General features: G+C 47.1%; 1 protein-coding gene across 5 annotated transcripts in view; it reads left to right on the plus strand.

The window, feature by feature from the left end:
- SVOP (SV2 related protein) overlaps nt 1-25,391 on the plus strand; it is a 107,387-nt gene that overhangs the window by 75,978 nt on the left and 6,018 nt on the right. For all 5 annotated transcript variants that reach the window (XM_085879433.1, XM_085879434.1, XM_085879431.1 and 2 more), the window contains 2 exons: nt 5,816-5,889; nt 23,626-23,699. In XM_085879433.1, coding sequence (XP_085735559.1) covers nt 5,816-5,889; nt 23,626-23,699 — 148 coding nt within the window. The remainder of the gene's footprint in view (nt 1-5,815; nt 5,890-23,625; nt 23,700-25,391) is intronic.

The raw sequence follows: 25,391 nt of genomic DNA on the forward strand, positions 1-25,391 counted from the left end.
GTCGTTAGAATATCCTGAAGTATATTTAAGTTTGTGTGATTTTGATGATGATTTGGCAAAGACGATGTTTCCGTTAAGAATGGGAAGGTTAATTTTGGTTTCTCAAGAGGACAGTATCTGAGGACGTCTACTTTATAAAGAAAGTCAGGTAAATTGTTTGATTTGAACTGAAACGAATATTCTGACGACCTGCATTGGCATTTGAAATGGTGTTCATGGCAAGTGAACCATGACTCCAGCAATTATTGACCACATGAGGTACGAAACATACCTCGTATAACCAGTACGAGGTATGTTGTGGGGCATTCAAAATGTGCTGGAAGTGAGATATAATCGGCCAAGACACACCCAATAAATTATAACAATGTACATACCGTGCAGTGCAAAAGTAAGTGTCCAGGAGGAAATTGATTAATTGAGATGTGATGACTAATTAAACTAGAACGGCACTCGGTCAAGCGTAAACCTCCACCAGGCTGAACGGTTTACGTTTTGTATCCCACCGATAGGCCGGATCTGCATCTGCACCTCCAAAATCGAATTGGTTTATTCACACCCCTGGTGATCTCCAGTAACAACTGGCAATAAGTCGGCAGAGATGGAACCACCACACCTCACAGCACTCAGTATCACAGTACAGTTCAGATATCAGATCGATCAGTGTTGTTGGCACCGCCAGAAGACAGAGAATCCTCCAGAGGGCATCCCGATTCACTGAATCAAACTCTTTACAGAGATCAACATAAGCTGCAAGCAGCCCCTGCCGAAACTCTCGTCTGCGTTCGGTGAGGACCTGAAGAGCAAGGATACGGTCAATCGTTCAGCTCTTTGGTGTAAAGCCTGACTGCTCTCTACACTGGAGCTCAAGCAGATGGTGGCGAACCCTATCAAGAATTATCCGAGCAAAGACCTTGCCCGGCACTGAGAGCAGCATCACCCCTCGATAGTTGTTGCAGTCCTGGTGATCACCCTTCCCTTTCCAGAGAGGGACAACAAGGCCCCTCTTTCATTCAGTAGGGATGATGCCTGTGTTCCAGACAGAGCACAGAACTGCATGCAATGGTGTGAGTGCAGTATTTCTTCCAGCCTTGAGAAGTTCAGCATGGATGCCACAGATCCCTGGAGCTTTACCCCCATTTTAACCGGTTCACCACAGTCTGTGTTTCCACAAACGAAGGTGGATCACAGTTGATTGGAGGGTCAGCAATAGGGATAGTAACACCGCTCAACAGCTGGTGGATCAGCCTGTTACAGCCACTTAAAGTAAGCGGTCCTTCACTTCAGACTCCTTTGTCAAGAGCCCACCACCCTCTGCTCTAACTGCAGTACACTAAGGGATGGGCTTGGAGGAACGCAATGCATGAATTCCTCTGTAAGCAGGATGAGAATCACTTGACCACAGGTGACCTCACAGATTACTCACACATAGGCTGCTTTGTTTGCTCTCAGCACACATACAGTTTTATGCCTCAACTCCTTCAACAGCTCAGCTCTGCCATTAAGCCTGGCCCTGTGACTGGTCAATGGTATCCAGTGTCCTTTGGGAGACTTTTTCTTTGTTTGACGGTGGATTCCAAGACATCCACCAGCAGCATCAAGGTTGGTAGTCTTGCAAGCACTCCACGACTCTTCAGGATTCCCCAAAGCACCCAGACCCCTCAAATCCCTCCTCAGCCTGTTCACAAACTCCTCAGCTAGCTACCCTCTCATCCTTGAGCTTGCCAACATCCAGCTTCGGCTGGGATGGTACCATTCTCCAAGATTTAAACTGCAACTTCAGGGTTTCTAAAACAGGCCCATGGTCAATAATGAGGAATTGAGCATTCCGGTAGACCCTGCAGTTCTGCATCATCCTCCAGCAACCATCAATGAGCACTTGGTCACTCTTCTTTGTCACACCACCAGCGTTGGAATACCAAGTCCAGTGATGAGCCTGTGGACACTGAAACCATGAACCAGCCACTCTAAGTCCATGATTTCTTGCAAAGTCAAGGAACTTAGTGCTATTTTGGTTCACAGTTCCAGACCCATGGGGACCAACACCTGTCTCATAACCATCCCTATCAGTGCCAGTTGATGCACTGAAATCCTCCAAGATTAGGAGAGTATCCCGCCTCGGGCATCGATCTACCACAGACTCGAGTGTGGCTTAGAATGCCTCCTTTATGGTGAGATCACTTGCCTCGGTCAGAGCATATGCAGAGACGAGGGAAATGACACCCGAGGAGTGACGAATCCTCAGTCTCAATATGCACGTTGACCGGTGTTACCTCAATTATCATGGGAGTCAGCCTATTGGACACAGCTACAGCAATCTCTTGGGTATGGTAACCATCAGAGCGACCAGACGAGTAGTATGTGTATCCACCTGCCATAATCTCACCACTATCCAGTCTCTGAACCTCAGACAGTGCTGCAATACCGATGTCCAAACTCTGGAGCTCAGATGATAACAGAGACAGGTGATCATCCCCTCTCAGGGATAGGACATTCCAGGCACCAACCCTAAGGGACCACCTCAGGTTTACTGAGGAGACCATTGTCTGATAGATGACACCTCAGCACTACCCCGACACACACCACTGCAATCCGACCCAAGAAGGGTTCCCCCATGCTCGCCCCCCCATCATCAAAGACTGGGGGTCCTGAAGGCTTTTCCCCAATCCTGTCATCCATTGAGCTTTCCTGCGAAGGGCAGCAGAACAGGAGGTACCCCCACGGAGTGGGTTTTCAGTTCTCTTTGCTTTTTTATGTTTTACAGAATGAAGTGTTTTACAGTGGCTGGAGTGCAAATTGTGCCACTAACTTCCAAGAATGAGGTACCCAACTGCAAGAGGAGGTCTGCAGATGCAGTTGGGCACCAGATATGGATGATGGTTGGCTCACAAGGAGCTCCTCCACCCTTTGACAGGTTTTGTTTTTAATCCTGCTGGGTGTCCATATCCATACACCCTCCTCACCTGAAAGCCTGGTGGGGGGAGATGGTTTAGTCACTGACAACCCGACCATGAAACAGGTTAGTACAGGTTTACGTGGTACCTGTGGCAAGTCACAGATCTAATCTGGCATGATCTGACAATAGCCAAAGCCGAGACTTGAATCCCATTGAGAATCTGTTGAAAGACTTGAAGATTGCTATTCAGTCACACTCCCCATCCAGCTTGACAGGGCTTGAGCAAATCTGCAAGGAAGAATGGGAGAAAATCCCCAAATCCAGAAGTGCAAAGCTGATACAGACATATGCGAGAGGACTTGAAGCTGTAATCGCTGCCAAAGGCGCTTCCTTACAAAGTATTGACTCAGGGGGTTGAATAGTTATGAATGCAAGACATTTCAGCTTTTCATTTTTATTTGCTTTGTAAAAATTTCTAAAAACATGTTTTCATTTTGCCATTATTGGATATTTTATGGAGATCGGTGGCAAAAATTTTTTAATCCATTTTAAATTATGGCGTAACACAACAAAATGTGACAAAGGTCAAGGGGTGTAAACACTTTCCAAAAGCACTTTATAGGTAATGATGCACCTTTGAGTGTTGAAGAAGCTTCTTTTTTTGAATACAAATTAAGTCATACTGACCTATTTATGGCTTGTTATGATGTCTGAGTGATTTAGATAATTAGTAAGCCCTGATTTTGTAGTCACATGTCCTGCGTTTCCGCAATTCTCAAAATTCAGGTTTGCACAGACAATATTTTGGGGGTGTTCCATATTATCTTGATTATGTGACCACTCAGCACGAATGTTTGACCAACATTTTGATGAGACATTTGCATTTGCTTGGGAATGTCTGTGGTTATAGTTTTTTTATTTTTTTTTGACATCTCAGGATAATTATCCTTCTTGGACAGATGTTTGTCTGTTGTGATAAGTTGTTTGGGAAATGCATTCCTTGTCTGCATTCTACCATAAACTTTTGTACAGTAAATCCTCAAATATCGCGGGTTTCTTCCAATCGTGGGCAACTTATTGTGTTCCGATTTCGTTATCGCGGAATTTAATTTTGGCCAATTGTGTTTTTTGTGCTGAGATTAGTCTCTCTTTGTTACCAACATTGTTTGCATGTCTGATTACCTCCCATTATGAGCCTTTTCTTGTTTCTCGCGCACCGTTCATTGTCGTAATCAGACCAGCATACGGGAACGAAGCTCAATTTATCGATGAATCATCATTGAACAGGAAATGACATTCGGAGATCCTGTAATCTTCAATCCACTGTATCTAGTAGACGCACAACAGTTGATTAATAATGGTGCCCAAACGTAAAATGATGGACAAAATTAATTATGCCAAAAGGCAGAGAAAGGTCATGACATTGTTGGAAGAAATCGAGTTGTTGGATATGTTGGCAAGAAATCAAAGTGCGGCATCTGTGGGCCACCATCACTGGATCAATGAATCGACTGTGTGTAAATGTGTCAAATATCCATTCAAGGGTTCCTGTCAGCAAAGCGTAAAAGGCTCATTCCAATCCCATGATGCTCGTATTCAAGGGATGGAAAAAGCACTTAATGTTTGGATGAAGGTCCAAACAGAAAAAAAAACTGCCTTTGAGTGGACTGATATATGGCAGAAACCATTGCAGATTTGCAAATGTCTCCATGAGGAACCCGGGATCGAAAGGCTCCAGTTCAACCATGGCTCATGGAACAACTAATCGAGGTGAAGGGATTTATGCCGGAGCACATTTTTAACGCCGAAGAGACGGGATTATTTTGGAAGAGGATTGCATCTCATACTTTCCTCGCTAAGCAAGGAAGATCTGCTCTGGATCAAGGTGGCTAAGGATCGTTTTTACCCTTCTATGTGGCAATGCAACAGGCAACTTCTTCATGCTCCCAGTGATCCAACAGCCATCGCAAGTTCTACATTCACATCTTTCTAACCTCCACCCTCCCTCCTCCAACAAGCATCATCATCATCATCTCCGAGCTAAGTCTTGTGTTTTCGATTTCGGCAGAGTACAGTACGAACATGTACACAATATATTTTCACCCTTACCCAACTCGCTGTTTTGGAATATATTAAATAAGCAAAAGTCTTGTGTTTTTTGTTTAATTTACACTAATTATTGCATTTACATTTTTATTTCAATGTTTAATGTGCCTTGTAAATATTTTTACGTGTTTATTTCAATTGTAATGTGTTTATTTCTGGCTGCCGTCGAACTTCCTCGATGTTTTCTCGAATTAGGAACCGAACCCCCCTCTTCCCATTAGCCATTGATTTCCACGATTGCAGTTTTAACTATCATGGCATTTTCCAGGAACCAAACTCCTGTGATATTGAAGGGTTCACTGTATTAGGATTCAACATATATATATATATATATATATATATATATATATATATATATATATATATATATATATATATATATATATATATATATTTTTTTTTTTTTTAATTTTTTTTTTTTTTACTTCAATAGTGTACCGTATTTGAAAAGCCTGGTGTTGGTTTTATTAATTGGTTAAGGCGTCTGGCTTAAGATCAGAGGGTCTTGAGTTTGTCATGCCGTTAAATAACACCAGGTGGGTTGACTCAGGCTGTCATCCTTCTGAGGTCGGCAAAATGAGTACCAGTATACTGGTAATAAGGGGGCACTGCATCAGCGGCACAGCCGTGCTCTCAGCAATGATCCAACCAGCAGCCACAAGCTGCTTACAAAATAATAATTAAACCGTAGTTGAAGCAAGCACTGGATCAACTGGCAAAGACCAGATCATTGTCTTGACATAAACATTCACATTATTCCTGAAGCCATATGAGCTGACTTTCACTGTTTTGCTTTTGTTCGTGTCTCCTCTCCAGGACAAGCTTGGTAGACTGCAGGATTTATTCGTTCCTGAGCTTCGCACCACAACTTTTCTGCTGTGGATTATATGGTAATATGGGCAATACTGCACCTTACCAAAAACGTACCTGTTCTATATTTGTTGAGCAATATTTGTCGATTTTCCTCCAGTTTATGTAACATATAGAACATCGTTTTTAACCTGTTTTGTATTTCTTTGATGATCAAGGGTCCATTCACTCATTGGCAGATGTTTTATATTATTTGTTTGATAACTGACAAAGTGCTAATGAGGGATTTGCTGTGATGTTACAAGAATATTTAAAAAGCTGTGTTAAAGTTGTACAATAAGGGGTTATTTGTGGTGAAGTTAAACAAATTGTGTACTTTCACAAAGATGAATATTCCAAGATCAATGCCATTTTACATCCAACTTTAAGTTAAATTTGATGATAGTTTGGATGAAACCTTTTTGTTATTGTGTTTTAGTGGGGGAAGGAGGGTGCGTGGGTGGAGAAGGTTGGTTGTTGGGGTGCGGTTAAGCTAAATTTACAATCGGAAGAGAAGGGAGGGTGATGGGAGAGTAATGTGTGTAAGGAATGGGGAGAGAATGGAAAGAACATTGGGAGGGGTAAGCGAAGGAAAAGGGGCATGTATCGATAATAAAAAAACAAGGATGCAAGTCCTCGTCAAGAATACAGTCCCCAACCGCACCTTAAACATGGAATGTGTATATTTTACAAAAAAAATTAATATGTAGGTAGTGGAAATGTAGTAATGGATCATAAATACATAAATAATTAATGGTGGTATGTAGGAAGCAGTGATAGTAAAGTGCATATAAATCATTCAAGGAGGTATGTTGGTAGTGGAGACTGTAAAGTAAATATAAATAAATAATTCAAAATGGTATATACTGGTAGTGCAGATGGTAAAGTGTATAAAAATGAAATTATACTTGAAAGTGACATGTACACTGTACCTGTACAGGTAGTGGACAAAAAAAGATGCAAACTTCAATGTAAAGTCACTCAATAGTGTGTTTGGCCACCAAATGCGGCCAGTAGGGCATGTATGCATCATCGCAGAGTCCACCAGTGTCCTGAATTCTGCAGGAGGGATGTGGCACCATTCTTCCACGAGAAAGTCAATCGACTCACACCTGTTTGATGGAGGTGAAAAACGCTGTCTCGGGAGTCGTTCCAGAATATTACATAAATGCTCGATTGGGTTCAGATATGGTGACTGAGAAGACCATGACATATGGATAATAATCAGTGTCATGTTCATCAAACCATTGGGCGACTACACTTGCTCTGTGGATGGGGGCATTGGGTGTCTCTTTTTGCAGCCATGCTGGCCGTAATTATCGGCAACCAGGCCTGCACAGCATTTTTATACATGACCATAAGCATGTTGGGATGTTATTTGCTTAATTTACACATGGACCACACCTGTGTGGAAGCCCTTGCTTTGTGTCCCTCATTTATGACCCACAGCTGATGCTACATATATATATATATATATATATATATATATATATATATATATATATATATATATATATATATATATATATATATATATATATATATATATAGTTTTTTTTTTCACTCCTGTAAATTTGCTGTTATTGAGGAAGACCAGGAACGCTTATTTGACTGAAAGCTTGTCACCAAAAAGATCATCCAGAAGGTCAGGTCAGGTATGAGAGCATGCGCCGGTGCAGCATGTTGCTGCATCCACTTTCCGCCGGTATTCCAGGGGCATCCATCTGGCCATCCCCCAAGCAGATGCCTGGCCCATCCCCATCGCCTTGAGATGCCGATCAACCTGCTGCAACCACGAGGCACGTGGTTGGACCATTGGCCTCCTCCACTCACGAGGCTCCCTCGCTGAGAGAATCTGATGAGCAGGATCAGCGCCAGGAAAACGACCCACATGTTCATACAGCCACAGCTGACGTTCATGGACTATGCAGGTAACAAATATCATTTGAGTCTCTCTCAGCAACCGCTCGGTGGACACAAAGTCAAACCAGTGATAGCCAAGGATTCTCTGACTAGACCTATTACCAAAGGAAATATGTCGCTGAAATGAGTTAATACAAACTCCATTGTGCCGCAAGCAAGAGTGCGTTTATGTCCGTGATGTCGACTTCACGCACGCAATCAACTACTCAAAAAAGAACAACAATAATAACAATGCAAAAACGACATCAACAACAATGATGGAGCTCAATGCATGTTACAGTTGCGGTCTTATATCCTTGTTCAGACTCCAAGTCTCACATCTGTAGAGCAAGACTGGAAGCACCAAGGACCCTGAAGACTCGGCCTTACGTCCTCCTGCATAGGTACCGGCAGCGTCACACCCCATGATCCAATGAATCCATGACTCCCCAGGCCCAATCCAGACATCTATTGACCTCTGGCTCAGCCAGCAGAGACATGAATATCACTGCCAAGGTAAGTTAATCTCTACTTGACCTCAACATCCTTGCCAAAAAACAGGTGCAGACAAGATAGCAGCATCCAAGATGTCATTGAAGGCCAAGATCTTAGTCGTGATATAGGAAACCCATATTCCCAGCAGCTTCGACTCCTCATTCAGCACCTCAAGAGCCCCCAAAAGGATATCTAGAGTCTGCAAAGATGACTGCATCATCTGTGACATCAACGTCAGATTTTTTGACATTCCCAAATGATGCACCGCAGCTTGATCTCGATGACATCCACCCCATAATCCAGTCCATACAAGCACTGAAACGTGTGGGGGACAGCACACACCCCTGACAAACTCCAGTAACAACTGGAAATAAGTCAGAGATGGTATCATCACATCTCACAGCACTATCAGTACCAGAGTAGAGTTCAGACATCAGATCGATCAGTTTTGGTGGCACCCCACGAGGACCAAGAATCCTCCAGGAGGCATCCCGATTCACTGAATCAAACGCTTTACAGAGATCAACATAGGCTGAAAGCAGCCCCTGCCAAAACTCTCGTCTGCATTCGGTGAGGACCCGAAGAGCAAGGATACGGTCAATCATTGACCTCTTTGGTGTAAAGCCCGACTACTCTGGATGCTTGTACTCAAGCAGATGGTGGCGAACCCTCTCAATAATTATCTGAGCAAATAACTTGCCCAGCACTGAAAGCAGTGTCACCCTTCGGTGGTAGTTGCAGTCCTGGAAATCACCCTTCCCTTTCCAGAGAGGGACAACTTGGCCCCTCTTCCAATCAGCTGGGATGGTGCCTGTGTTCCTGGCAGAGCACAGAACTGCATTCAATGACACCAGTACACCATTTCCACCAGCCTTGAGAAGTTCAGCATGGATGCCACAGATCCAAGGAGCTTTACCCCATTTCAACCGGTTCACCGCAGCCTGTGTTTCCACAAACGAAGGTGGATCACAGTTGATTGGAGGGTCAGCATTCGGGATAGTAACACCCCTGACATCCAACTTGACATGTGGTGGGTCAGCCTGGTACAGCCGTTCAATGTAACCGCCCAGCGGGCCTTCACTTCAGACTCCTCTGTCAAGGGCCCTCCACCCTCTGCTCCAACTGCAGTGCACTGAGGGATGGGCTTGGAGGAATGCAATGCGCGAATTCCCCTGTAAGCAGGATGAGAATCACTTGACCACAGGTGATGCTCTACCCCCTCACAGATTGCTCGCACATCGGCCTCCTTGTCCACCCTTCGGGCATGTTCCGTTTTACGCCTAAGCTCCCTGAACAGCTCAGCTCTGCCATTCAGCTTGGCCCTGCAACTCTGGTCATTGGCATCCAGTGTCCCTTGAGAGACAAAATTCTTCTTTGCCCTCCAGTGAGTTCCAAGACATCCACCGGCAACATTAAGGATGGTTGTCTTGAAGGCACTCCACAACTCTTCAGGATTCCCTAAAGCACCCAGACCCCCCAAATCCCCACTCAGCCTGTTCGCAAACTCCTCAGCTACACTCTCATCCTTCAGCTTGCCAACATCCAGCCTCGGCTGGGATGGTATCATTCTCCTGGATTTAAGCTGCAACTTCAGAGTTGCTATCACAAGCCTGTGGTCGGTGTTGAGAAACTGAGCACTCCGGTAGACCCTGCAGTTCTGGATCATCCTCCAGCAACCAACAACGAGGACATGGTCAATCTCCTTTGACACACCGGCAGGTTGGAATACCTGGTGATGAGCATGTGGGCAATGAAATCACGAACCAGCCACCCCAAGTCCATGACTTCTTGCAAAGTCAAGGAACTTAGTGCTATTCTGGTTCACAGTTCCAGACCATGGGGACCAACACATGTCTCACATGTCTCACATATGTCTTATAACCATACCTATCAGTGCCAGTTGATGCATTGAAATCCCCAACGACTAGAAGAGTGTCTCGGCTTGGGCACTGATAACCACAGACTCGAGCGTGGCATGGAAGGTGTCCTTCTCAGTGAGATCACTCACGTCAGTAGGAGCATATATCGAGACCATGGAAATGACACCCAAGGAGTGACGAATCCTTAGTTTCATACACTTATTGACCGGTCTTACTTCAATTATCATTGGAGTCAGCTTGTTGGACACAGCTACAGCAACTCCTTGGGCATGATAACCAGCAGAGCGACCAGACCAATAGTAGGTGAATCCACCCATCATGATCTCGCCGCAATCTGGTCTCCGAACCCCAGGGAGTGCTGCAATACTGACATCCAAACGCTTGAACTCAGGTGATAAAACAGAGACAAGTGATCATCCTCTCTTCAGGATAGGACATTCCAGGCACCCACCAGAAGGGACGGCTTCAGGTTAACCTAAGGAGACCACTGTCTGGTGAACAACAACTCAGCACCACCCCGACACACACTACCGCAATCTGATGATAGGAGGAAAACCACAGGATAACCTTCTCAGGTCAAAGAGTGGGGGTCCCGAAGGCTTTTCCCCAATCCCGTCATCCAATGAGCTGCCCTGTGGACGGCAGCTGCACAGAAGGTACTCCCACAGAGTGGATTTTCAGTATTATTTGTGCTTTTCATACGTTTTGCGGAATGAAAGTTTTTTTGTGGCGGCTGGAGTGCGAATCCTGTCAGAAAACCGAATAAAAATTAACCCAACTGCAGGAGGACATCCGCAGACACAGTCGGGCACTAGATATGGATGGCCATGGCTCACAAGGAGCTCCTCGACCCTTCCATGAAACTCTCGACATCCTGTAGCTCCATCTGTTACTGATTTAATTTCTTAATGTTACATCTACATGCTAAATGTTGGGTATAATATATATATATATATATATATATATATATATATATATATATATATATATATATATATATATATATATATATATATATATATATGTTGTGTGTTATATATACTGTATATATATATGTGTGTGTATATATATATATATATATATATGTATATATATATATATATATATATATATATATATATATATATATATATATATATATATATATATATATATATATATATATATGTATGTATATATATATATATATATATATATATATATATATATATATATATATATATATATATATATATATATATATATATATATATATATTGTTGCGGTCTTCGCGCCCGCCGGCGTGCGACGGCCACGTAACTCGAATCGCGGCACGTCGCCCACCGGACGGACAATCCAGTCGTGACCCTCTCGGACTAACGCCGGGAACCAGTCACGGGTGGACCTTTCGGTCTCACCGCGATCGAGCCAATCAGCCCCCGCGTGGGATAGGGTTGCTCGCCAAATTCGAACTACCTAAGTACCCACGCGGAGGGTAGACCGGGCGATCGCACCTCGCCGCAGGTCGACTTCGGACACGGGCCACTTAAGCGACCCGTTCCGTACTATCAGAATAACCGAGCGGTGTTATCGTCGACCTCGACGGTTCGATTAATTATCGGGCGTATTCAGCCCACTACCAACCCTTTACGTGAAGCAAGATGGGGGTTCAATGGGGAAAAAGACGAAGCGGAGCGGGAAACAGTTCAACAATAAAGCACATTTATTCTCGGCACACGGGAAGCACACAAATACAATTCCACCAAATGCACACAAAAAAAAGAAAACACAATTCCATTTACACAAAAAGCAAACATAAAAGTGAAAACACAGTGCAGAGCTAATACCGACTACCGAGCACACGGCAACACTTATACAATTCTACTTCACAGACGGCGCCGACAACACATACCCAAAACCAAGGAAAAGAAATACCCTCAAGAATGAGGTAGGCCTGGGGCCGAGACCTGGTCGGGCCTACCCGTCTGGTGATGAGACGCGGAGCGGCGATGGCCCCGCAACCCGCGGGCCTCGTGGACAGTGCCTGGCAGGGGGTGGGAACGGGGCCCCCTTGGTCGCACTATCTCAGCGCGGGGGGAACAGGAGGGGGTTGCTGATGCTCGGGGTATAGAGGATCTTTATTATGTGCGACGAGCGTCTCCACCTCGGCCAGGTCGCGCTGCCGGCCTCCCTCGGGCGCGCAGCTCCTTGCACGACGCGAGCACCCTTCGTCTGACTCGCCGCCTCTCCACAGCTCGTCCCCTCCGTTCCGACTCTCCTTCGCCTCGTTCCGACCTTTACGACTCCCTTCTTCCTCGTTCCGGCTTCTTACTACTCCCTTCTTCCTCGTTCCGACTTCTTACTCTCCCTTCTTCCTCGTTCCGACTTCTTACTACTCGTTCCGACTCCTTCCTTCCTCGTTCCGACTTTTACTACTCCTTTTACTGACGAACACCGTCCTTTTATCCCCCCGTAACTTCGCCTTTGACCCCCTCCCTTTGACCTTTCAACTCGCTCCCCATTGGCCCGACAAAAAGTGGGCGTGAAGGCTTTTTGATCCACAAATTTGCATATATCGATCGCCCTGGGGGCGGGGCCAATTCGCCCCTCGCTCACCGATTGGACGGCAAAAAGTGGGCGTGTGTCGTTTTGGATCCGTTTTTGAAGCAGAAAATCCGTGGTTTTGTACACGCTGTTCAACGTGCGCCCTACACGAGTCCAGCATCGGTGCCCATGAGTGGCGCGAGATGACGGTGATGCGATGGTGGCGAGTTGTGACGGTAAAGGTCGTGGCGGTTGTGGTGAAGCGGTGTTGTGGTTGGTGGTTGATGTTGTGGTTGTGGTGGTGGCGATTGGTCCAAAATAAAGATAGTAAAAGAAAAACGGCTATCCTGAAGAGTCGCAGCACGTATAAATGACATGTATTCCCACTAGACAACGGGTTTGGGCCTAACTACACATGCACTTACCGAGATACCTCACCTAAGGGACCTGAATGGTGGTTTGCGAATCTGGTAACCACAACAATATTATTGCGAATTCGCGCCAGCCGGCGTGCGAACGGCCACGTAACTCGAATCGCGGCACATCGCCCACTGGACGGACAATTCTGTCATGACCCTCTCGGACCAACGCCGGGAGCTAGTCACGGGTGGGCCTTTCGAACCTCACCACAATCGTGCCAATCGGCCACCCGCGTAGGATAGGGTTGTTCACCAAACTCGACCTACCTAAGTACCCACGCCGATGGTAAACCGGGCGATCGTACCTTGCCGCAGGTCAACTCCGGACACGAGCCGCTTGGGCGGCCCGTTCCGTACTATCGGGATAACCGAGCGGTGTTATCGTCGAGCTGGACGGTTCAGATTAATTACCGGGATGTTGCACCCACTACGAACCCCTTACGTGATGCAAGATGGAGGATCAATAAAAAAAGGAAAAGAGACGAAGCAGAGCGGGAACAGTTCAACAAGCAAGCATTTTATTCATAGCCACAGACACAAAGCACGTATATACAGCCACACAATAATCAAAATGCACATATAACAGCCAAAACAAAAGTAACAATGCAGAGCTACAACCGGATACGTGCACACACGGCAACACTTAAACAGTTCTACTTTACGAGACACGGCTCCACAAGATCCATACAAAAACGCCGAAAAGAAAATGGTGACTTCTCTATGGGCTGTCGAGTCCCTCTCCCACATCCGTCGGCGTGGTCGCGCCTGGCCGCGACTCCGATCCCTGGCGTGGTAGGCGAGTCCTCTCCGGCGTGCCTCGCACCAGCACGTATTGGCCGCTCGACGCCACGGACGGGGTTTCTGGCACTATCTCAGCGCGGAGAGAAAGGGGTGGGGGGGGGGAAACGTTGTTGCTCGAGGTCGTGGTGTGGGGAATGGCAGACGCTCCGTCCCACCAGCGGGGTCTCGGGACCGCACCACAGAAGACCAGGCCAGCGGCCACCACGAAGAGGAGACGAGGAGGAAGAGTGAGCCGGAAGAGAGAGAAGAAGACGAAGAGAGCAAGAGAAAGAGCGCCCCGCCCGTGTCCGACTTTTATAGCCCGGGGCTCCGCCCTTCACTCCGCCCCCGTTTTCGGCTCCACCCTCCTTCGAGAGGGTTCTCGAAGAGGGGCGTTCCCTCTCCCCGAAAGCCTCACGCTGGTCATCCACGAATCGGCGGCGTGCTGCCCTCCCCCCTTCCTTCACATCAATCGCGGGGAAAATGGTGGGAAAAACAGGCGGGAAAACCCGCGCGTCCTCGCAGCCCTTTCCTTGGCGCCCTTGTTTGCCGTTCGGAAGCAGACGTAGTGGCAAAGATGTGGTAGCGTAGATGGTGGAGGTGGCGTGGTTGCAGTGTGGTTGGCACTATGATGGGGATGGCGTGGTTGTTGAGATGCTGTTTGTTTGAAATAAAAGATAAAACAGAAAAATGGCTAACTCAAAGCATCGCAGCCTGAATGGATCACATAAATTTCCTCTATACAACGGGTTTGGGCTAACTACACATGAACCTATGAAGATATCTCACCTGAGGGCCCTTTATGGTGTAATGCGAATTTCCACAGCCGTAACTATATATATATATATATATATATATATATATATATATATATATATATATATATATATATATATATATATATATATATATATATATATATATATTGTTACGGCTGTGGAAATTTGCAATACACCAGAAAGGTCCTCAGGTTAGATATATCGATAAGTTCATGTGTAGTTAGTCCACACCCGTTGTTTAGAGGGAATATGTGTGATTCATCCGGGCTGCGATGCTTTGAGTTAGCCATTTTTCTGTTCTATCGTTATTTTGGATCAAACCGCCAACAGCACCACCTTCGCCACTTCCCGCACTCTGAACGCTGTTCTCCACGGACCACGCTACGACCCTTTCTGCATTGGAAAGGGTCCGAGAACGCGGGCGTACGGCGCGTGGAGAAGAAAACCAACAACGCCTGTGGGGTTTTCCCGCCTGATTTCCCCGCCTGATGCTTCCGCCTGATGCTTCCGCCTGAATCCCCCCCCACCACGCTTGGTGTGAAGGGGACGGGGTGGGCAGCTCGCTCCCGATTGGTGGATGCACGGCGTGAGGCGGTCAGAGTGGGGGCACGACCCCCTTCAAGAGCTTTCTGGAAACGCCTCGAAGAGAGGTGGAGCCGAGAATGGGGCGGAGCAAAGGGCGGTGCCCCGCTCCATAAAGGGCGGATGCGCGTAGGGTGCTTGCTTCTTTTTCTTCTTCTTCTTCTCCTTTCATGTAGATCTTCTTCTCGTCCTGGTCCTGGCTCCGCGTTTCTTCTTCCTCGCTGGCTCTTCCTCTTCCTCTGCGCTCGTCTGCTCTGGCAGCTGTGGAGGCTGGGTCTTGGCTCATTCTGGTCCTGTGCTCGCAGTTTTGCGGGCGGCCTGTCCACGGAAGCACGGACGAGAGACGCGGCAGCGCCGGTGGTGTGGCGGACCTGCGCATTTGGGCGAGGAGTGCCGGAGAGAGCTCGCAGACCGCGAGAGGAGTCGGGGCCAGACGCGACCACGCCGACGGTCGTGAGAGGAGGACTCGACAGCCCAAAGGGAAGTCACCATTTTCTTTTCGGGGTTTTTTATGGATCTTGTGGCGCCGTGTCTTGTAAAGTAGAAACTGTGTAAGTGCTTGTAAATAATAATTATAGTCGGTTGTAGTGCTTTTGCCTTGCTCTTGTCTTTGTCCCCGTCCCGTGCACGATTAATTTTCATTGCATTGCCTGTAAATTGCATGACTGCCCCTTGCTTGTGTGTTATAATAAATGTCCTTGTGTGAAATGTATCCCGTTCGTTGTCTTTCTCCTTTTGAAAGTGCCATCTTGAATCGCGGAATAAATTGGTAGAAGGGTGTAAGCACCCGGTAAATAATCACGAAACGTCGAGGTTGACAATAACTCCGCTCGGTTATCCCTGCAGCACGGAACGAGCCGCTTAAGCGGTTCGTGTCCGGAGTCGACCTGCGGCGTGGTACAACTCCTCGGTACGCTACCCGCGCGGGTACTTAGGTATATCGACATTCGGCGATTCACCCTATTTCGCGCGGGTAGAATGCAGACTGGGTTGTGGTGAGGTTAAACCCCCACCCGTGGCTAGCTCCTTGGCGGTAGTTCCAAGACGGTGACGACTGAATTGTCCGTTCCGGTGGGCGACGCGTCGCGATTAGAGTTACGTGGCCGATTGCACGCCGGGCGGGCCAGAATTCGCAACAATATATATGTTGGCACTGATGTTGGGTATATATATATATATTGTTGTGGTTACCAGATTCGCAAACCACCATTCAGGTCCCTTAGGTGAGGTATCTCGGTAAGTGCATGTGTAGTTAGGCCCAAACCCGTTGTCTAGTGGGAATACATGTCATTTATACGTGCTGCGACTCTTCAGGATAGCCGTTTTTCTTTTACTATCTTTATTTTGGACCAACCGCCATGATTACAACCACAACCACCGCTTCACCACAACCGCCACGACCTTCCCGTCACACCTCGCAACCGTAGCATCGCCACCGTTCTTGCCCCGCTGTGGGTACCGGTGTTGGACTCATGCAGAACGCGCGTCGAACAGCGTGTACAAAACCACGGATTTTCTGCTTCAAAAACGGATCAAAAACGACACACGCCCACTTTTTGCCGTCCAATCGGTGAGCGAGGGGCGATTTGGCCCCGCCTCCAGAACGATCGATATATGCAAATTTGTGGATCAAAAAGCCTTCACGCCCACTTTTTCTCGGGCCAATGGGGAGCGAGGTGAAAGGTCAAAGGGAGGGGGTCAAAGGCGAAGTTACGGGGGGATAAAAGGACGGTGTTCGTCAGTCAGAAGAGAGTCGCAAACGAGAACGAAAGAAGTCTGGAGCCCGAAGCCTGCAGTGGCTGGAGAAGCTGAAGAGAGTCGGACGAGGGGGTGCTCGCGTCGGTGCCAGGAGCTGCACGCCCGAGGGAGGCCGGCAGCGCGACCTGGCCGAGGTGGAGACGCACACCAGGGATAATAAAGATCCTCTATACCCCGAGCATCAGCAACCCCCTCCTGTTTCCCCCCGCGCTGAGATAGTGCGACCAAGGGGGCCCCGTTCCCACCCCCTGCCAGGCACTGTCCACGAGGCCCGCGGGTTGCGGGGCCATCGCCGCTCCGCGTCTCATCACCAGACGGGTAGGCCCGACCCGGTCTCGGCCTCAGGCCTGCCCCATTCTTGGGGATTTCTTTTCCTTGGTTTTGGGTATGTGTTGTCGGCGCCGTCTGTGAAGTAGAATTGTATAAGTGTTGCCGTGTGCTCGGTAGTCGGTATTAGCTCTGCACTGTGTTTTCACTTTTATGTTTGCTTTTTGTGTAAATGGAATTGTGTTTTCTTTTTTTGTGTGCATTTGGTGGAATTGTATTTGTGTGCTTTCCGTTCGTCGCGAATAAATGTGCTTTATTGTTGAACTGTTCTCCCGCTTCGCTTCGTCTTTTCCTCCATTGAATCCCCATCTTGCTTCACGTAAAGGGTTGGTAGTGGGCTGAATACGCCCGATAATTAATCGAACCGTCGAGGTCGACGATAACACCGCTCGGTTATTCTGATAGTACGGAACGGGTCGCTTAAGTGGCCCGTGTCCGAAGTCGACCTGCGGCGAGGTGCGATCGCCCGGTCTACCCTCCGCGTGGGTACTTAGGTAGTTCGAATTTGGCGAGCAACCCTATCCCACGCGGGGGCTGATTGGCTCGATCGCGGTGAGACCGAAAGGTCCACCCGTGACTGGTTCCCGGCGTTAGTCCGAGAGGGTCACGACTGGATTGTCCGTCCGGTGGGCGACGTGCCGCGATTCGAGTTACGTGGCCGTCGCACGCCGGCGGGCGCGAAGACCGCAACAATATATATATACACACACACACACGAGTGGGGCATGCATACACATTGTAAGCAATAACGAACCGTGCTTCCCCATTGTCACAGGTCGCTCTCCTGCATTTGTTTTTATTCATTTATATTTTTATTTACGTATGTTTTCCAACGATTCTGTGATTTATTTATTTTTTCCCCAGTGTATCTGCTTCAATGTCCATCGGCATGCAAAATTTAAACTTTCTACATCACCCGGAATGTACTAACTGTCAGTGTGTGTGTGGTTAGAATGAAATATATATGTGTTTATATATACATACATAAGCTCCTGCTTGTCCAACATCTCATTCCAAAATCATGGGCATTAATATGGAGTTGGTCCCCCCTTTGCTGCTATAACAACCTCCACTCTTTTGGTGAGGCTCTCCACGAGATGTTGGAACATTGCTGTGTGGATTTGCTTCCATTCAGCCACAAGAACATTCATGAGGTCGGGCACTGATGTTGGGTGATTAGGTCAGGCTCGCAATCAGCATTCCCATTCATCCCAAAGGCTGTTTGATGGGGTTGGGCTCAGGACTCTGTGCTGGCCAGTCAAGTTCGTCAACACCGATCTCGACAAACCATTTCTGTGTGGACCTTGCTTTGTGCACAGGGGTATTATCATGCTGAAACAGGAAAGGGCCTTCCCCAAGCTGTTGCCAGAAAGTTGGAAGCACAGAATTGTGTAGAATGTCATTGTATGTTGCAGCATTAAGATTTCTCTTCAGTAGAACGAAAGGGCTTAGCCCGAACCATGAAAAACAGCCCCAGACCATGATATTCCTCCTCTATCAAACTTTACAGTTGGCACTATGCATTTGGGCAGGTAGCGTTCTCCTGAGATCCGCCAAACCCAGATTAGTCCGTCGGACTGCCAGATGGTGAAGCGTGATTCATCACTCCAGAGAACGTGTTGCCACTGCTCCAGAGTCCAATGGCGGTGAGCTTTACACCACTCCAACCGTTGCTTGGCATTGCACATGGTGATCTTAGGCTTGTATGCGGCTACTCGGCCATAAAAAACCCATTTCATGAAGCTCTCGATGAACAGTGCTTGTGCTGACGTTGCTTCTAGAATCAGTTTGGAATATAATTTTCCCCATGTCAATACTGAGTTTTTATAACTTTCCATTGAATCGATCATTTTTTCCCATGTCCTTGCTGAGTTTTTATAACTTCTGATTCAATTGATCATTTTCCCCACGTCGATACTGAGTTTGTATAGCCTCTATCGAGCCGCAACCCTGAGAGCTGTGCTGCTGCTTTCCGTTCACTGCCGCAATCTGTTTCGGTGCATATGTGAGCAATACTGATGTGTTCATGTCTGCTTATGTACGTTCCATCACAGCCACTGCAGTAAAATTCAATGCACACTTCAGATTAAAATTATGCAAAATACAACTTGTTTTAAAACTAGCAAATTCCACGACAAATGTAGAATGTAGACAAATTGCATGAATGCACCAAATCATTTTCATGATTTAAGCTTCATTTTTAAAGGTGGTTTTCATGTGTTTGCAAATTCGGCCTTGAACTCAGAGTACTGAAGCCGTGGTATGCGAGAACAGTTCTTGATGAGCGATGCCCGCTATGTGATGTGTTCTCCGATTTCATTAGGAGGGAGTTAGACCAGGGAGCGCTGGTGAGTCCACATCCCACATATGTAAATCTGTGTGTTAAATGTTTACTGTAGATCTATATAGAAAGATGGCAAAGCCAATCATTTTAATATTCACAAAGGGTGTGTTGTTCTTTTTTTTTTTGAGGGGGGGGGGTATTTCTCTACGCATTTATTATACTAGTGGGGGCCCGTAGGTGCGTGCCAGTATGTGCAGCTTCGTTCCTTCACTCTCGTAAATGACGACTGGATTGGGGCATTTTTTCAATTAGATCGGACCAACCGTATCATAAATGGCCATAACTTGGGAAACACCTGGGAAACATACTCAGGTCCCCAGCGTCAATTGTGACGTTATATCAAACGAAGAAGAAGAAGAATTGTGACGCCCCTCTCTCCCCCCTAGTCTCTCCCCTCCTCCTCTCTCACCCTCTCTCTCGCCCCCACTCTAACCCCCCTCTCTCGCCCCCTCCTCTCTCCCCCTCTCTTGAATTGTGACGCCTCTTCTCTCTCGCCCCCTCTCTCGCCCCCTCTCTCGCCCCCTCTCTCGCCCCCCTCTCTCTCCCCCCTCTCTCACCTCCCTCCTCTCTTCCCCTCTCTTGAATTGTGATGCCCCCTCTCTCACCCCCCCTATCTCTCGCCCCTTTCTCTGTAAATGTATTCACAAATGTCTACCAAGCACAACAATTAATTCAAACCTTGGGAAAAAACAGCTTTCAAACCCTTGGGAAAATTCAAACCTTGGGATTAATTAATAATTTGAACAATTCATTCAAACCTTGGGAAAAAACGGCTTTCAAACCTTGGGAAACACTTGGGAAACAGCTGAAACGGATGAAGAACGATATCAAACCTTGAAAAGGCACATACTCAGGTCCCCAGCGTCGATTGTGACGTCATACCAAACGAAGAAGAAGAAGAATTGTGACGTCAATCGTGCAAAAAAAAATAATAATAATGATAATAAATAAACATTAATTGTGACGTCATTCGTGATGTCATAGCACCGTGTCTTGTCATTGGTCGACAGATAAATGGCCGTAACTTGGGAACCGTTTGTCCGATTAATGTGAAACCTTGAAAAGGCACATACTCAGGTCCCCAGCAATATTCGTGGTAAGTTTCAATCAGATCAGACTGGCGGTCGGCGAGAAACGGCGGTCGCAGACAAACAGACGGACAGACAGACAGACAGACACACACACAGAGATTGCTAGAATTATAGATAGATATATTGTGACGAATTAGACGGTTCGGACAGCCACGCACGACCGCTTAAGGCCCAACCGCAGTCACGCATCCACCGAAACCCGGAATTCAGTCATAGCTTCCGGACAACTCCGGAAACCTGCTACGGATGCCTTAACGCACCATAAACTGTCAATGTTCTATCCACGCGGTACAGGGTTAATCGCCGAATCTCGATATACCTATTTATCCGCGCAGACAGAAGTACCGAGAATTTATACCTCGACGGAACTCGTATGGAATCGAGCCACTAATCGTGCTCGTTCCATGTGCGATGCCGAGCGGTTTTAATCGCCAAGTTCCGTCGGACCAATTGACCACTTCAATTGGCTTAAATATCCGGCTAATTCCCGAACGTGCTGTGGAAGTCAATGGGAGGAAATGACGCAACGAGAAGATTGACATTCAAACAATGGGGGCTTTTATTTATGCAGGCAAGCAATCAATGGGGCGAAGGGGACATGGCACAAGAAAAGCCTACAGCCGATGTCAATTTATTATGTACAGGCACGCACTTAACCAACAATTCTACTTCTAAAGGCAAGGCACCACAGAACACTTTCATACAAAACCCCAGAAAAGAAACGGACTCGTGAGCCTTTATTCCAACTCAGAGCCTGCATGACCGAGGGCTCACAAGAGGCCGGGCAGGTTACCTGACCACCCCTTGTGACGGCTCGAAGGTCTTCGGGTCGGTGACCCCGGATGTTCCTGTTTGGCCCTTGTGTCGCTACGCTCCAGTCGCTTAGTGGCCGGGCGGCTTGAGCAGATTGCCGAGTGGCTTGCTCGGTTATCCTCAGTCGTCCGGCCTCCACTGCGGCCTGGTCGGTCGGGCTTGGCCGGCAATGCGCTCGGATGAGTGAACGGGTCTTTTGCTCTTTTAGAGTTGATGTTATTCGTGTCCTGTTCACTACCTCAACGTCGCTCGACCGTCTCATAGTCGTTCGCCCGGACCATGACGCAGCTTACTCGACTCCACCGCAGCTGGCAGGACCTCTGGCGCGCCCTCCTCTCCGGCTGTTCTCCGACGACCTCCGACTCTCGTCTGGCGCTCCCTTCTTCTCCTCTCTCCGGGAGTCTCCTCGTCTCCAGAGAGCGACGAATATGCCCCAAACTCGTTCGAATCCCCCCCTTATATTGGCCCGGGGCGAGCCGCTCTTTGATCTCTCACCCGAGGCCGGGCTCTGCCCACTTTTCACCTCCGACCTCTCACCCCTGGTAAGCCTCGCTGGGAACCCCATGTTCAACGTCACGGGTTGGTGTCGGGGAAACCCTCGTTTTGATCCGATTATGTAAATCGGCTCGCGCCGCGGCGCACAATGGCAGCTGGTGCGAAGGGAGCATTGTTTGGTGATGACGATGGTGTTTTTGTAGGAGATGATGGCGTTGCGATGTTTGTTGGAGATGATAGTGTTTTTGTAGGAGATGATGGCGTTGTGATGTTTGTAGGAGATGATGGCATTGCGATGTTTGTTAAAATAAAAAATAGAGAAAGAATAAAGGCTACGTCAAAAATTCGCAGCCCGGCACACAAACAAATCCCTTTACACATTGGTGGGGATTCTAACCTGAAACACATACTTATCGAAATAACTGATCTTCGGGGAACCTGAATGATGTTCTGTGAATTTGCACAACCGCAACAATATGTTTAGAACTGTGGATTGTATTTTTAATAGGCTCAGTGGGTGTGTATGTGACATGTCGGGTATATGACCCACATCATATTTGTTTGGGGGTAGAAAACTGACATGTCTGGTATATGACTCATTTTGGTGGGGGGAGGTGGGGAGGTTAAATATACTGGAGGTAGGTACATCATTTGTCAGGTACTAAAATCCGGCGGCCATTTTGAAGGAAAAAAAAACTATCAAATAAAAAGGGCCTCCTTTTTTTTTTAATTTGGATGATGAACTGGTGTTTTTTTTTTGTTTCTTTTCAATTTAACCTTATTTCCCATAAAATATTTTTCAAGTAGCTGATATTCCAAATGGACTCTGATCCTAATCCCCAGATTTTATCGTATACCTATTGCATGCATTATTTTATTGAATGTGAAAGAAATGCATCGAGCCATTTGTTTTTTTTAGTCGAGGCTGCAGACAGACGGATGTATGGATTCACAGCCCTGAAAATATATAGCCTCCAGCCGGCTGACACCAATTGGAGGCTAAAAAGGGTTGGTGGGGTGAGGGTCAAAATTTGAGGTGTTTTGAATATGCAATAAAAAGGCAGCCATTGTGGAATCGGAGAAGTCTAAAAGCAAAGGTGCGTGGAGAGATTTGGCTTCTGCAACGGACATAATTTTTAACTATTAGAAAGTGTCAACAAGTTTTATTAAAATAGAATTGCATTTATACCGAATGATCAAGTGACTGCATTTTGTATGTGATGAATAATTTTGAAAATGTGCATCCAAATTATATCCTTGCCCCTCATGAATCTACCTTTTATTTATTTATTTCCTCTAACGCCACACTGAAATTGTCCATTAAGTAGCATATGGAGATGGGTATGAAAGCGGCGTATTTTAGCGATGCTAATGAATCTACTATTTCGTCTTTGTAAAGCAGTCATAGAGAAATAAATAAATCTTTACTATCTGGGCTTCAGCAGTAGAAAATGATGCACGTTGTTGCTCCATTTCTGTATATAATTTTCCGTTGGCCCAATAATTTATGTAAAGTTTATGAGTAGCAAAATTGTGTTGGTCCTCAAGTTGTGGTTAAATCTATATGCTTTCATGAATTTATCTTACAGGCTCATCAGTGCGATGTCATACTATGGCCTGGTACTCCTTACTACCGAGCTATTTCAAAGTGGAGACATCTGCGGTAAGGACAAGCTGATTCAGCTGCCTCCTCCCTCTTCAAAGCAAATTTCACTTTATTTTCACCCCCCCTCCCCCAAGCTCCTCCCACACCTTCCTCCCTCAATTCTCCCCCCTCACCCTTCTCCCTCAATGTTTACCTCTCACCCTTCTTCCCCAAATGTCCCCACTCCCCTTCCAAAAGCTGCCTCCCCTCTTCCCACCGCCTCAATTTTTGTTCGCCCCTCCAACCGCTCACATCTCCATAATACCTCTACCCAGTCTCATCCTTCCCCTCTCCCCACCCTCCCTCTCTCTCCTCCCTCCCCCATGGCCGTGCCTTCTCTCATCGTCTCCCCTCTCCCTCAAAGCTATCCTCACCCCTCCCTCTTCAAAGCAAACTTCTCCCTTTTCCCCCTCAAAGCTTCCCCCTCACCTTTCTCAAAAGCTCCCCCACACACATTTCTTCCTCAATTCTCCCCCTCACCCCTCCCTTGCAAATCTCGCCCCTCACTCCCCTCAAAGCTGCCCCCCTCTTCACATCTACAAAGCTGCCTCCTTCCCCCAACCTCTCTCTTTGAGCTCATTCCGTCACTTCTTCCAATCTCCCACTTCCCTTTTCCCCCTCTCGAATTACTCCCCACTGCGACTCATCCCTTCACCACCAAGCCCTTTGTCCTCCTCCTCAACTGACCCTCTCCCCTGGCTCTTCTACAATCTGTCAACTGTCAACAACTTTCATTACATCCACCTCTCCTCCCTCACACTACCCTCTCCCTCCCCTCCTCTGCACCCAAAGCCTCCTCCCTCCCTCTTCCTTAACAATGTGGACCTCAAACATCCGGGGCCTTCGCTCAAACATGACATCTTTCCATGCAGGTTGCTACCGACAAACCTGACATAATCTACCGAACAGAAACTTCTCTCCTAAAAAGACGTCTCCTGACTCCTTAGTTTCTCTCCCTGGTTACTCCCTCCTCTGGGATGACAGACAGACCTGAACCTCGTCCTGGTGGCGAAGTTGCTTTCTTTATCAAAAACTCTATTCCTCACTCTCAATGCACTGCCTTCACTCCACACCCCCAGGAATACCCCTGGCTGCGGATTCCCCTCCACTCCCCCCTCTCTTTCTCCGACATCAACTCATCCTGGGAATTCTTTCAAATAAATTTTTTCTCTCATGCACAGATTTATCCCATCCCATCCCGTCTTCAGTTGTCATGCCCATCCTCCCACCCATCGTGCACTGAGGCTTGTGGTGAGGCAGTTGTCCTGAAACAACTTGCCTTTGCCTCATGGAAAGCAAACCCAACTGAGGGCAATCTCAGTTCCTTCCACAAAGCTCGGAACAAGTGTGTATCTACCCTCAGGAGAGCCAGAAAACATCCTTCTAATCTGTGTTTTTGCAAAGTCATAATTTCTGCACAGTTCAAAGAAGGAGGGCAGATAGCAAATGTGCTGACCGTTTTCCGAATGAATGCTGAGCCTTACTATCGTTGGGAACCTTTCATGGAATGGTGGCTTATACATCCTCCAAGCTGCCTCATTGCTGGAAATGTTGTGGTCAGTTTGATGCAGTTCTATTTTATTTCTCCCAGCTTGCACACTGATGTGATGACTGCTTGGTCACTTTACCATGTTTATGCATTTGCAGATGTACTTAATAGCTTTAACCGAGTGACAATACTCGACATTGATGTGCAACTTAACTATATTG

This window comes from Eptatretus burgeri, chromosome 4, assembly GCF_056783735.1.
Source record: "Eptatretus burgeri isolate ZD-2024b chromosome 4, Ebu_testis_v1, whole genome shotgun sequence".
In the NCBI taxonomy this organism is placed as follows: Eukaryota; Metazoa; Chordata; class Myxini; order Myxiniformes; family Myxinidae; genus Eptatretus; species Eptatretus burgeri.